This window comes from Fusarium poae, chromosome 4 (genome assembly GCF_019609905.1).
Source record: "Fusarium poae strain DAOMC 252244 chromosome 4, whole genome shotgun sequence".
NCBI lineage: Eukaryota > Fungi > Ascomycota > Sordariomycetes > Hypocreales > Nectriaceae > Fusarium > Fusarium poae.
The window spans coordinates 2,288,259-2,302,760 of NC_058402.1; the positions used below are offsets into that span (position 1 = coordinate 2,288,259).

Sequence of the window (14,502 nt, forward strand, 5' to 3'; positions counted from 1 at the left end):
TAATATACTATAATTATTAAATATAAAGCTTAACCTTATAGATTTAATATATACTTAAATACCTTATATATACTTATAAAGTATTATATAATATAATACTATACTCTTTTTTTCTTAATTATATTAATTATTATTAATTACCTTATAAAATAAATTAAATTTTATTATAAAAATAATAAATACTATAGTAATATTTATATAAAGCTTAATAATCTTATAAAGGCTAATTTTTACTTATTTTATAATTAATTATTTATTATTCTTAAGGTTATTAATTTTATTAAATAAAGCCTTAAAGTAATTTTAATTTCTATTATATAAAGTAATATAATAATTATATTAACTATATAATTTTAAATAGCTATTATTATATATATTAATATTTATAATATTATTATTAAAAGTTAATAATAAAGTATTATATTAATAACTTATAATAGCTTAATTATAATTATATTATATATTAAATTCTATATTATAATTAAATATAAAGAGAAAATTATTAAAAATATATTATTATTAAAATATAATAAGCCTAGCTTAAGTATTATACTTTATTTCTTTAAAAGTAAAATAAAGACTATATTAAGTACTATATACTTATTATATAATAATATAATTATATTTATTATATTAAACTTTATAAATAAGCTTTTTCTTATTAAATAGTAATTTATTATATCTATTTAAATTATAATAAATTTATATAGGCCTTAAGAGTTTAATAATATTATTTATAAAATAATATAATTATAAAACCTTTTTAAAGAAATTAATATTATAATTCTTTTAAAGGTAAAAATTCTTATTAATTTTATATTCTTTTATTTTTAAAAATAAATTAATTTTAAAAAGAATAATACTATTTAATCTATAAAGAGATTAATTAAAATAAAAAGTAATACCTTATAATCTCTAAAGTAAAAAAAAAAAGTAAAGAAAAAAGCTATATTATTTATTAAGAAAAAAAATAATATTAAAAAGGAAATTAAATATAAAGATATTAATATTAAAAAGGCTAAAGGGTATTTATTATAAAATAGAAGAAGTAAAAGTAATTAAAAGAGTATTACTTTAGCTATATATAAGGTATTTTTAAATAATATAAAAGAGAATAAAGAAAAGATTATAAAGATAAGTAAAGAGGAAAAAGTTATAAAAGAAAAAGTAAAAAAGAATATTATTAAGGCTAGAATTTACTTAAAATAAAATATAAAGTTATTATAAAAGTTTAAATAAGTTATAATATATATATAAAATGCCTTTTTTTATACTATATAAAGTTAACTATAAGCCTTAAATCTTATTATTAAGATTACTATTTACTTCTTAATTAAATAATATAATATTAATATTATATATAGCTAAATAATCCTATATATAATTAATTTTTCTTATAAATATTAAAAAAAGCTTAATAATTAATTATTAATTATTAAATATATAATCTTTTAAATAGGCCTATAAAAATAAATATATAAAGAGCTTTAAGGTCTTAAGGTTATTATAAAGAAAGACTTATCCTTTAAGAAGCTAATTATAAATTATAATTATATCTTTAAATAAATATATATAAATATTAATTAAATTATTATTAAAAAGCTCTTTAAATAGTTATAATTAATAAAATAATACTAGAAAAGTATAATTCTTTATTCCTTAAGTCTTAGGCTAATTATATAATATTTAAAGCTAACTAAGAATAATATATAGCCTATTAAACTATTTATAAATAGTATATATATTCTAAAGAAATATAAACTTAAAGAGCTCTATATATATTAATAGTATATATAAATAGAGAATAATAATTTAATTTAAAATAAAATCTATTAAAAAGTTATTTTAAGTAATAATACTATTAAAGTATTTTTATATAAAGTTAATATATTTATATAAATTAATATATAAGTATATATATATTAATATTTTACTTTACTTTTACTTAAATAATATTATTAACTTTTAATCCTTTTATTATATATACTTTTACTATATATTTAATAATCTTAGAATTAAATTAATTTTATATTACTTTATATAGTATTATATAATTATAAAAGGTAATAATATATACTAGCTATAAAGAAGGTTTTATTACTATAATTTAATCTAATTAAATAAGGCATTTTACTTTAAGTTTTAAAGGTATTAAGATATTATTTAAGTATACTATAAGATATATTAATTAATATATTAATATAAAGCTATATAATACTATATAAGTAAATATTAATTAAAGTATATATTTTAATACCTTAAGCCTTTAACTTATTATAAATATTAATTAACTATATATAATTAAGCCTAGGCACTATTTATTTATTTTAATAATATTATATTATATTTTATTATTTAAAGATATTTATAGGTATAAAGCTTTAAAAAGCTTTATATATATTATCTCTATTAAGAGATATACCTTATTAATAAATATAAATATAAAGATAATTATAATTAAATAATTAAAATTTAATATTAAATAAGGTATTATTCTTAAATATTTAATATAATTTTATTAATTATATTTCTTTTTACTCTATAGTTTAATATTATAGAATATTAAGCTTTTATTATATTTATTATAGCCTTATAAGTATAATTATAAAGCCTTCTTTCTATAGTTATTATAATATATTCTTATCTCTAAGAATATTATTAAAGTAAAGCTTTTATATATAGTTATATAAAGCTTCTATATTTTCTATATATACTTAATTAATAATTAAAGTAGAATCTTTAGATTATTAAGTTTTAATATATTAATATAATATTATATAAAATATAGAGATATAAAACTCTATAAAAATATATACTATAAGCTTATTTATAATTATTTAATTAATATTTTTTTACTATTTAATTTAATTTTAAAATAAAATTAAGTCTTTAAAAAGGTAATTAATTTTACTTATTATAAAATATAAAAAAAGGCAAAAGGGTTTTATAGAAATATATATTATAAAAAAGAAATTTTTTTAATTTATATAGCCTTTTTAGATTATTTTAATATCTAAAGGTTAAATAACTTTATATATTTACTAATTATATTTTTAATTTTTTTAAAGTAAAATAAATTAAATTTAACTTTTTCTCTAGGCTATATATAGTATATTATAAAGCCTTATTTATTATTATAAATACTATTATATATTAAAAGTATATAGGTTTATTATTAATTATTAAATTATATTTTTAAAAAAATTAAAAATTAAATTACTTTAAAGTAAGCTATATATAGTAATTCCTTTATATTTAGCTTTACTTTTTACTCTTTTTTTCCTTAAGGCTTTTAATATTTTTCTTTAATTTACTAATAGCTTTTTTAAAGAAATAAATAATTATAAAGTATATAAAGTAATTAAAGGTATTAATTAACTTTATAGTAATTATTTTAATAGAATTATTATTATCTAAAGAGATTAAAATAGTAAACTTATTATTAAAGTTAAGATTATACTTATACTTACTTTTCTTAAGTATAAATACTATAAAAAAGTTAATATAAAGCTATAGTAAATAGTAAATAATATATATAATTAATATAAAAATATAATAAGCTTAAATAATTTTAATTATAATTAATATATCTTTATAGCTTATTTAAATATATATAGCAGTTTATAATTACTTTATTATTAATAATATATTTCTTATAAGGCTTTAAATTAAAAAGAAAGGCTTTATAGAGATAATAAAATATAATATTAAAATTCTATTAAAAGAATTTTATTATATATAAATCTTAAGTACTTTACTTAAATTAATTAATATAAAGCTTAATAAGCTTTAATAAAAGCTATAAGGGTTAATATAGTATTATATATAAAGAATAATAACTTACTAATTCTTTATTTATTTTAATAGCCTTAAGATCTTTATAATAGTAATTTATTAAAGTATAATATATAGCTTAAATAGTAATATTTAAATATAAAATAGGCTATTTATTAACCTTAAAGTTAAAAAAAATAATAATAACTCTAAATATCTCCTTAAGAAAATAAAGAAAGTATTTACTTATATCTATCTCTAAGGCCTTCTTTATAGCCCTATAGGCTAAATCCTTATTATAAATATTAATATATTTAATATAAACTATAGCTAAATTAAAGATACTTTTAATTAAATTTAACTTTTTTAAGTTAATATAAAATAATATATAGTTAATATATTATAATTTAATAATAATAAAAAGTTATAAAGCCTTTTTAATAATTTTATATTCTATTACTTTATTTTTATTAAGTATATTAATAAGAAAAATAGCTATAATATTATTAAAATCTTTTTCTTTAAGGCCTTAAAGCTTATTTTCTTACTCTTTAGTTTTATTTTTAGCTTTATCTTTAATAAAAAATATAATTAATTCTTATTTTTAGGCTTTCTTTATAATAATATATTTTTATTACTTTTTCTATATAATAATTATTTTTATAATAATAATTTCCTTTATAGTAAAAGCCTTTATTATAATAAAAGCCTTCTTTATAGTATATTTTAATTTTCTTAAAGCTATAAAGAGCTAATAAGGTTATATATATACTTATAAGAATAAGATTAATTTATAGAAAGTATTAATATTATTAAAAAAATATTAATTTTATATAATTAATTAATATATAAAATAAATATATAAAAAAAAAAAAAAAGTATAAAAAAAAAGCTTATAATTATATAAAAATAATAAAAGCTAAATAAGATCTATTTAAAGTATAAAAAAAATAAAAAATAAGTTTATATAAAATAAAAAAGATTTATATTAAGCTTATAGCTTTAATATAAAAATTAATAAATAAATATAATTATAAAAGAATAAAAATAATATTAAATAAAAAATCTAAGCTATATAATTTTAAATATATAAATATTAAATTATTTAAAGTTATTATAAATATATAAATATAATAAAAAGTAAGAAATTTTTACTTTATAAAGTATATTAATTTTAAAAGTAAAAAATAAAGTTAAAGCTATAATATAAGGATATTATTAATATATTAATATATAACCTTAGAGGCCTTATTTTATTAATATAATCTATTTATATTATTACTTTAATTAGCCTTATTTAAATAAAAGAAAAAAAATATAATTAATAGAACCCTACAGAGGGGGTTAACCTACTACGAATTGACTTTTGGAATAGTAAGCCCTATCGTCGTCTGTACCAGATCTAGATAGATGGATCTTGATTTGCGGGGGAAACACTTGTAGAACCGGGGAGAGATCCACAAGGTACTAAGGTAGGACAGATGCAATGGAATTTGTTGGATCAATTCCTTCGACAAGACTAAAGACAACAAAAGTGCTAAGGGAAAGGAAGTACACATATTCTGTTTGATTAACGTCAGTCAACTAGTCTAGTACTTGTCTCAACACAAAATGCTACAGGCAGTCATAGCAGAAAAGCTTATACGAGCACAATAAGTAACATCTGATTGAATTATGTCTAATAAGTGACCATATTGACCAAAACGTTTTGGGGAATCTCTTTCAACATGACGCCGCGCTAAACCCAATAGCAAGCAATCCATCTCACTTCAGGGCATGCCCTTTCTCATTTCTGTCTTTCATCACTCATTGCTCAACGACCAACTTCCTCCTCTGGAATCATCTTGATCTGCGTCCTGAGCTGCGTTCTTCTCCTCTCAGCCCTGGAGATCTGGATTGATTTCGCCCCATCACGCGCGTTCGAAAGCAGGTTCTTGACCTGTACCCCCGTCATCGACAAGATCTTGTGTTCCTGTGACTGCTCCGGGATTTGTGACATCGAACGAGGTGTACCAAGCTCTGTCGATGCGCGTTCCTCACTCCTGCGAGCAAAAAAGTCCCTGGTAACTCCTCTCACACTCACGCTACTTTCGTCGCCAAAAAACCTATACTCGTCCTCGATTTCAAACGTGCTGCGAAGCGGAGATATCATGTTTGCATCATCAGTCGAGGGAGGAATCGAAGGCGAGTAGGGTCCCTTTGTAGGATGATTGGTTGCGGTCAGGGACGCTCGGCTTGAGCTGCCAGACAGACCAGAATCCTTTCTTCGTGTAAATAGCGACCGCGCTGACACACTCAGTCGTCGACTGAGCGAACTGCGAGACCGTGTAAGGGGAGAGGTCCCACATAGGGACTGGCGTTTGTCGTTGTTGGCCAATCTGGTCGCAATTCGATGGTACTCATCCGCTGTCTCAAGATCACTAAAGTAATTATAAGACGAGCCTGCCTGCCAGTTGACATCTTCATCAAACGGGTCGTCCAGGTTCGGGAAAGGTTCCAATGCCGCCAACGCGGACGCGACGCTACTTAGACGTCTCGTCTTCTCAACATGAAGCGAAATAGATACTCTATGGGCTTTGGGTGATTCTGGGACCATGCAGCTCTGATTACTCAACACACTGTCGCAGTCTGGCTCCAGTGGTGGCATACTGCTGTCTGAAGCTCTTGGATGATAATCTGCGGGTGGCGTAGGTTCATCGTCGAATATGGGCTCTTCTAGGGAGATGCTGTAACCACTAGATGAATCGTCTCGAATAGATTTGGGCGAAATGGAAGGCGAATAAGGAGCCCGAGCTGCAGGAGACGCCCAATCGATACCAGGACCAACATCGTGACCGGTGATTTGTTGAATTTTTTGTGAAGACCGTCGTTCGCGCAAAGATGTACCTGATATACTCATACGTGACGCGCGCTGTCTTGTTAAAGCCTTGGGCACAACCACAGGGGGCTGTTGAGGCAACGCTTTGGGATTGTTTCCTGGCCCCGAGGTCTTTGGAAAGGCACTGAACCTTGCAGGCTTTGCGTTTGAAGAGTGCCTTGACGGTGTTGTTGGAGGCGGAGGTAGAGGCTTGTTGCAGTATAGATATGCATTTTGTGGTGGTAACACAAGTTCTATACTACTCATTGGCCGTACATAACTTGTCATACTGGTTAACAGTATACTATCCTCGATAAACTCTGCTTTGGCGTCCGTTGTAGGTCGATCAAACTGGGGTGGTAAATGCCGGGGCCCTGCATGTATCATATATGATTTATCGGCCTGTAACCCTGCGGGACCGATGTTGATTCTGCAACCAACAGTTGGGACCTCAATCGAACCTTATGAAGGCGCACGGTTCCCTTGGTCCAAATGATGAGCAGACTTCGTCCAAGTCAACCCCGCCAAGTCAAATTACTTCTGCTATGTCAAAGCGTGGGTTCGATGCCGTCGAGATAGCTCTGGAATTTCGATTGAAAAGTTGTCGAACCCGGATGTTCAAAGAAGGAAAGAAAGATGGGTAGAGGAAACCCCTCGTCCGAGGAGGACGACGTGAGTCGGCCAACACCATCTTATGAGTGTCTCTAGGCAATTGTGAGTTTGAGCCGTCACATTTCGGCCTTGCGACCAAGCCTATGGCGCCTCACTTCAGTCCATTTTCATCCAGAGTCACCTGGCACTTAGCGGGTTGTGGCGGGAGGCTTGAGTCTAGGCTCAGTGAGCTGACCGACACATTGGCCAGAAACTTGAGCAACATTCCAGTCTTGATCGGCAAAGACAAACCGCTCGCGCCTCGCGAATTGTTCACAAAGGAAGAAGAGAAAGAATATTTCGCCAACAGTTCAAATTGAATAAGCAAAGATTCCAACCATCTTCGGCGTCTGAATGTGGCGAGCTGGACTGCACGACACTCAAATAAGTCTTCGTCGTTGGAAAACCATGCGGCCACAGACACAACAATCGTTAAGGACGATCAGCAAATCGATGGCGGGAAGTAAGTAAGAGAGCACCATCAGCTGCATCTTCAAGGCCGGTTCTTTCACGGTTCACCGCAATGTTCTGGATTTCGCAAAGGCATCGTCTTTTCCGCATATTGCGTATTCGCTGCACCAACTTGGACTTGGCATGGCTCATTTAGCGTTTAGACCAAAGCTTCGTCCGGGAAGGGCAAGCTTGTTATCGAGAGGCGCGAGATTACCCATGTGGTTTATGACGGTAAGATCGTCAGGTCGGCTGCCATGATGCCGTAAAGTTTTCCGATTACCGGGGATGGCATCGTGGCATTCTGAGTGTTTGGCAGCAAATACCTTAGCAAGGAAAACTGCCGGCGCACCTGGCATGACCATAAAACCCGAGCAGGGAATTGAGTCGCGAAAAGACCATGGGACGAAGGCAGATCAGTCTACTTCAACAGAAGCGTGGTGGAGAGTCGTCATTGAACATATCATTGAGAGTCGTAGTTCTATGAAAATTGCCCAGACGCCTAGGTAAGCCTGTCGTCTAATGGTTGTTCCTTGATCCGAATTATCGGTCAAGATATCAATCGTCTTCATCGTCTTTGCCCTGATAATTTCCAAGTAGAATGTCGTCAACTCCAAGGCCAGTTGAATTATTTCTTAACCATTCTGTCTCAACACGGAGGAATATCCATACCCATCGACGAAAAACTTCCAGAAACTCAATAAGAAAGATGCCACCCTCTAGATCGCTGAACTTGTCCAAGCGACTGCTGAGCTTCATCGACCACGTGCATCTCAACATCAGGTCCATGGCAATAACTATATAGTAGAGATTAGGGGTTCTGAAGACCAAGCGATCTCGCAGTCCAAAAGGATGAGTAGGGGATTCTCGGTCTTGTCTCGAAGAGAAGAGAGTCATATCCCAATCCTTGGCCACGTCCCAATAGAAGGAGTAGGCCGAATTGATGACGACGGCAACAAGCCAAGCCTTGTGGAGAGCTGCCTTAGACTCGGGATCCTCAACTGATCTTTGCCAAGCACTGGTGATTAAGACTGGGAATGCCGTTGAATATTTGAGCGCGTTAGCCAGGTGCTGGCCTCCCCATCCAGTGGACTCTTTATACGGAGCCCGTCGAACACGAAAATATTCGATCAAACACTGGCGGAATCGTATCAAACTCGGCACTCCCATGATAAAGGGCACGAGGACTACCCCCCCGCAATTGCGATCAGGTCGTTGCGTAGATGACCCCTGAGCCGTGAAGAACATGCATAGGGTGATGAAGAGGTCACCAAAGACTTTTGCGTACGATGTGAGAACATCAGCAAGAAGGATGTCTCCAAATTTTCCATCTTGAGGCTCAGCAAGACCTCCAATGCTCACGCGCCTTAATGTAGCTAGAAACCTTCGTCTCCCACCACTGGGAAGATTTCGCAATGGAACAACAAACATTGCGATCAGAACTGCAAGGTATGCTAACGGCATCCAGCCAAACGCAACCACACGTTCAGCCACACCCCATGTGCATAACCAGAAGAAAGATATGGACAGCGCAAACAAAGCTGAGAGAACAATCGCAAGACGGTACGTTGAGCCATGGTGCGGTATGTGCTGCGGCGATGCTCGGCCGGGATATCGAATTAACTGAGGAACGTCGACGTTGAATAGATAGAGGCAATGAAGGTTCAATCCCCACCCCCAAACGGCTTTTGACAGTTAGCCATGTACAGAGCGGTCGAGGAATAGGGTTTTTGTGCTTACCTAGAGTTGCGATAAAACCAACACGGTATGGTAAAGGGAACGTCAAGCTGAAAGAGTCAAGCCCTGGGTCGACAGCCGGATCACCGTCCATTGTCACGAACCGCCATCGAACGTAGAGTATGAGAGAGTAGGAGCTGCGAGTGCTCAAGAAGAGCAGCAGTAATGAAGTACTACAGTTGCAAGAATACAAAAGGAAGGACTGAAGGATAGGGAAAGTTCATGAGGTCTTGCGACAGTCCAAGCTGTCCTCAATTGTCACTTTAGATTAACACGGGCGGGTCCACATTCTTTTTTTCAGGGGTGTCATGCAAGTTCTCCCGATAAACGTCAATGATCTGTTATCGTATCTTATCGTGTCTTATCTTATCACACGTGATGCACAGCCTCTCGAGTTAAGCCACATGTGCGACCAACTCACTGCGCTGACATAAGGCAAACATCTGAAATAATCCCGAAAGCTAGCTGCTCCACATGCATCCGGGTGCATCGAGTTGAAAGTCCACTAGCTCCACTTTACCCATCCATCAGGACCATCACCCTGTTCATACCATTCCCACGTTGCTTTTTAGCTTGAACATGCTTGGTCCCTGTTGGTCTGCTGAACGATCAGCGTATAGCGACGTCAAAAAAGCGCTGAACGACATGCCAAAATGGCAGACAAATTGACAACTTGCCGAGGCTCGGGGCATTCCGACATGTCCTCCACTTGCCTAGTCCCGGCTACGGTCTTTGATTGATAATTTGGTTTTATAATGACAGAATAAAGAGGGGTGCAAACAAACAAACGAACAAACACAGACCCGACTCTGGTTGGAAGATTGGTCCGAAGCGCTAGAGTCCAACTCGAGTTGCAGCCGCACTTCTTGTCAGGCCGTTGAAACAAGCCCCCCGAACCTTTCCAAGTCCGCGTGTCTACAGACCTATGGCTTACGCTAGTGCTCAAGCCCAAAGGCCCTGGCCTGGTCCGGCTACAAGCGTTCCTCACCGTAGATCTAGGGGTTAAACCCGGCTTGCTACCATTCGCTAGCCCGAGTTTTGGGAACTGAGAAAAGACGGCGGGACAGCAACTCCCCTTGCCCCGGCAGAGCAAGTCTCCATCGAGTATAACGGATACAGTGTAGGCTTGCGAATTGCTTTTGTCACCTCTCCCTTATCTTGGTATGTAGGCTGGGTCCCGACGCATTGCGCTATCGACCGATGGTCCAGGCCTGTTGGAGATTTAAAAGGAAAATTCTTTGCAATCATGGATTCATCCCCGGTCGAGCGGATTTATGACCAATAAACATCCCGGTACGACAGCATACCTGCATAGTGGCAGCAAGTTGAGGAGGGGGAATCGCATTTACTGATTTGACTTGGGAAAGGTGACGCAAATCAGAAACAGAACTAGAACCAAATCACACTATGTCCGCTATCCGCATTCCCAGGTATCCCTCATCTGAAGCTGCTAGGAGGATGGAATGCTTTTATAACAAGGCTGAAGAAAAGGATGTGGCATCAGACCATTCGGCTAGCTTGGTTTTACACCCCATCGATGGGTATACAACCAACGCCACTGTCATGTCAAACTGACAATGACACAATGGCTTTCGGCTCTCTTTTTTTTTTTTCTGACGGGACCTGCAAAGGTCATCTTGTTGTCTGCCGACGACCCCGTCAGCCCTCCTAGAAGGGCGTGAAGTAAAACGAGGTGTGGCTCAAATACACAAGAGAGAACCCTTGCGGAGGCAATCTTCCTTGCTCAGGTACCAAATTCGGCGGCTCAATCGGCTGCCGACTTGAAGCCCCCCCATATAGATTGCCCAGCCCTCTCTCTGTCTGACAGTTGGGGGAACCCAACTTGGGTTCTTCATGACATAAATGGATCCCTTATTATCTCAGCCCAGACCTAGAAGTATCATCCTGTGTCCATACATCATGAATTCTCCACAATCGACAAGTTTCGCCGCCTCTGAGTTTATCACTGAAAACCCTGGAAAGCCAGTTCGCCAGAAGCCCGTCCGAAGACGAGGCATGAATGACCAGATAAAATGGGTCAGGTCATGGATGGCCAAACTACCTCAAGGAGATGAGGACTGGGACAACAACAGGCCTTCGACTGCGGAGGACATTTTACGTTTGCATAGTCGGCTGACCATCTCCCACGTCGGATCACGACGAAACATGGACTGGCATACTCTCCTCGATACTTACGCTGCTGCCTCCAAGGACTTTGAACCTGGAAGAGAGACTCAGACACATTGCATGGTCATGGTCGCATTGTGTCACGTAGCTCATAGTCAAGGCCTCACAACGGACGAGGTAATGACGGCCATGGCGAAATGCGTCAGTGGAGGAAGCGATACACTAAGATCGAAGCGATTCGCGCTGCCAAAGTGTGTGCAGATCGGGGATGAACTTGAAAAAGTATTGGGGCCGCGGGCATATGAGCTCCCGTTAAGAGGTAGGCTTTGATGGACACCCTTCCGCAGTCTATTTACACGAGATCCTTTGTTCTTATAACAACCAAACTAGTGAGCGCCTACTTTACCTTTGGCCAGCACTTTACCACCGAATGCTTCGAGATCCTACGCACAGAGTCTGCGTCTGCCCATCGCCCGAAAAGCAACCTACCATCGGGAATGCTGAGGATCCCAAATCTCGTCCATGATGTTTGCGATGGGAAAGTTAGGTAAACAACCTGACTGTGCCGATAACACAACAGATCTTGAACTAACAGGACGGCCAGTCTAGAACAAATACAGAGGGCCCTAGAGCCGGGCCAGACGAGGGCGAAGGCAAAGGCGAAATCGAAGGCGAAATCGAGATCGAAGTCAAGTTTAAGGGCATCAACAACAAGATCGACAAGCAGCCCAGAGAGCAGTGAAGATACAGAACACGACATGATACACATCATGAAATAGGAGTTACGGTTGAAATCGAACTTTATTCAGGCTCTAGGTGGAGTGGGATATAAAGAAATCTAATGTGTCCTCCCTGAGCTTTTAACCCTGTCTCTCGGAGGTGAAGAGCGCAAGACGATTCCCACGTCTGCTGCTGAGAAGAGGTCTTGTCTCTGGAAATGAGCTCGACATCGTACTTGGCATTTCCGAGAGCCACAACAAGCGCGGTATAACCTTTTAGCAACGTTGAAGTGTTGCCCTTTTCAAGACGGAAAGCCTGTGGGCTAATTTCAGGCATTTTAATATCCTTGACGACCATTCCGAAACTCTTTGCCCACATCTGGAGGTCTTCTGCCTAGCAAATATTAGTACGTTTTCAAGTAATAGAATATTTTTACTTCTTCGACAAATCACTTCAAAGAAGCAAGAGACAAACAGAAATAAAACCAGGGACGTAGTGAATACCAGATCTTGTAAAAGGGCCTCACATAGCAGCTCGCATGATTTAGGTAAGCCGTAAGTGAATAATCCGGTTCTCGTCTTGACATGATGAAGTGTCAAAACTTCAGTCGTTGCATCTTGTTGGAGGGCTTGTATGTGAGGGCTCAGAGGCACCATCCTATACAAAGGGGTCGACATTCTCGGATAGGTACTTTCATTGCATAAGTTGTGTGCTGCCAAGGGAATGTTGGAGGACAGCCAGGACCTACAGTATAGATAGCCAGGAAAAGACACGGCTAAAGCAGACGACTTTGGACAAAGCTACCTTAGGCAGCTATAATTACAAAGGGGATGCCTCAGGCTTCTCGGCAGATCAGATCGCCCGCGGAGGTTCCTTGATGCTTCCGTTGTGAATCCCTATCCGATCGTAAACCTGGTTCTAGGGTTGGCCGAGAAAAGAGACAACATGTACAGCATATCATCCATGTTTGTCGTCTTCCAAGTAGGCACTCTTATGCTTCTTGGCGGGTCTGTAGTCTACAAGAGTCAACAAAGGATCTATCTGTTGTTGCGAGACACTCCTTTTTTCTATACACACGCCAGGCTTGGCCAAAGACCGGAAAAGGCCAATCCAGCCCGGCCGTTACGTGACGGAGCGTTTGCTTTACAGCACGCGATGACTGCATATGCCGCCGCTAGTTTCGAATTTAGTTAACTGGAATTAACTAGCAGTCACCGAGTCTCACTATCTAGGCCTCATGTTTGCGTGATTCCCAAGCTGCAAGCCCGTAAATTAGTTGGCGGGGATTGCGCTTCCGGAGGGTGAGGCGAGTCGGGTCAAGTCAAGTCAAGCCAGGTCAAGTCGAGGCGAGCGTGTATGAAAGCAAATCGAGCCAGTTCTTAGTCTTTCTAACCCCAATTCTCAATGCAACATGACATGGCCAAGTCCAGATCTCCGATGCCTGAAGATCACTTTAGTTCGATTTCTAGAAGCAACGTCAAAACATTCTCTTATTAGTTACGGTAGTGTCGACAGCCTTGCCACGTTTTTCTCTCCAGGTTACTGACTTAGCTCCTATCAAGGATCAAGTAGTGGTCACTGGAGGACGTTAGCCAAGTCTCGTTATAGCTCGCAAGCTTATCCAAGTTCGTTAGAACTGGTAATTTATCCCATGAATGATTAGTTTAGCATCACACGCGGAAATTAGATCGTGACCCACCCTTTGGCCTAAGGAAATGGAAGCCAGAGATCGAGTCGTGGCCTTGGCTCGGTAAGGATCTGGATGTTTTTTTTTGCTATGTTTTCGTGGTGCCCTGTACTGACTCGCGAGTTCCGCACCCCCGAGCCTCCGCCTTAGCTTGAGAGTCCCTGAGTCTTGCACCAGGAATCGGGTTCGATGTCTTGGCCTCGAAAATTACCACAAGTAGAAGACCTCAAAGGTATATTTTGCCATTGTAGTAGTTCAGGTGTGTCAAATGTTGGCCAACGCCTTAGTCTTGCGCCCAACAGTATGACGAGCTAGGTAGGCATCTACCTACAAATTGGAGATTTGATTAGATGGTTTGCCTCAAAACGACCAGTTATTATTGACATGACGTAGAATGTCTTGGTATGTACGGATAGAGCATGGGATCATAACCGGGAAATTCTAAACCCATAAGACTGGTCACCAGAAAGATGCTGTGAATAAGTCATAGAAGGGGTTT

The 14,502-nt window shown here is 35.7% G+C and overlaps 4 protein-coding genes across 4 annotated transcripts; 1 reads left to right on the forward strand and 3 right to left on the reverse strand.

The window, feature by feature from the left end:
* Window positions 1–5,587: 5,587 nt before the first annotated feature.
* Window positions 5,588–6,673, reverse strand: FPOAC1_010823 (uncharacterized protein; the record flags this gene model as incomplete). The annotated part of the gene is made up of 1 exon (XM_044855211.1): window positions 5,588–6,673. The coding sequence occupies one exon, from the start codon at window positions 6,671–6,673 to the stop codon at window positions 5,588–5,590; it is 1,086 nt and encodes a 361-aa protein (XP_044702524.1).
* A 1,617-nt stretch (window positions 6,674–8,290) lies between these two features.
* Window positions 8,291–9,563, reverse strand: FPOAC1_010824 (uncharacterized protein; the record flags this gene model as incomplete). Its single annotated transcript, XM_044855212.1, has 2 exons — window positions 8,291–9,417; window positions 9,473–9,563. The coding sequence occupies 2 exons, from the start codon at window positions 9,561–9,563 to the stop codon at window positions 8,291–8,293; spliced, it is 1,218 nt and encodes a 405-aa protein (XP_044702525.1).
* A 1,826-nt stretch (window positions 9,564–11,389) lies between these two features.
* Window positions 11,390–12,338, forward strand: FPOAC1_010825 (uncharacterized protein; the record flags this gene model as incomplete). Its single annotated transcript, XM_044855213.1, has 2 exons — window positions 11,390–11,847; window positions 12,206–12,338. The coding sequence occupies 2 exons, from the start codon at window positions 11,390–11,392 to the stop codon at window positions 12,336–12,338; spliced, it is 591 nt and encodes a 196-aa protein (XP_044702526.1).
* A 59-nt stretch (window positions 12,339–12,397) lies between these two features.
* Window positions 12,398–12,993, reverse strand: FPOAC1_010826 (uncharacterized protein; the record flags this gene model as incomplete). The annotated part of the gene is made up of 2 exons (XM_044855214.1): window positions 12,398–12,709; window positions 12,820–12,993. The coding sequence occupies 2 exons, from the start codon at window positions 12,991–12,993 to the stop codon at window positions 12,398–12,400; spliced, it is 486 nt and encodes a 161-aa protein (XP_044702527.1).
* Window positions 12,994–14,502: the final 1,509 nt, after the last annotated feature.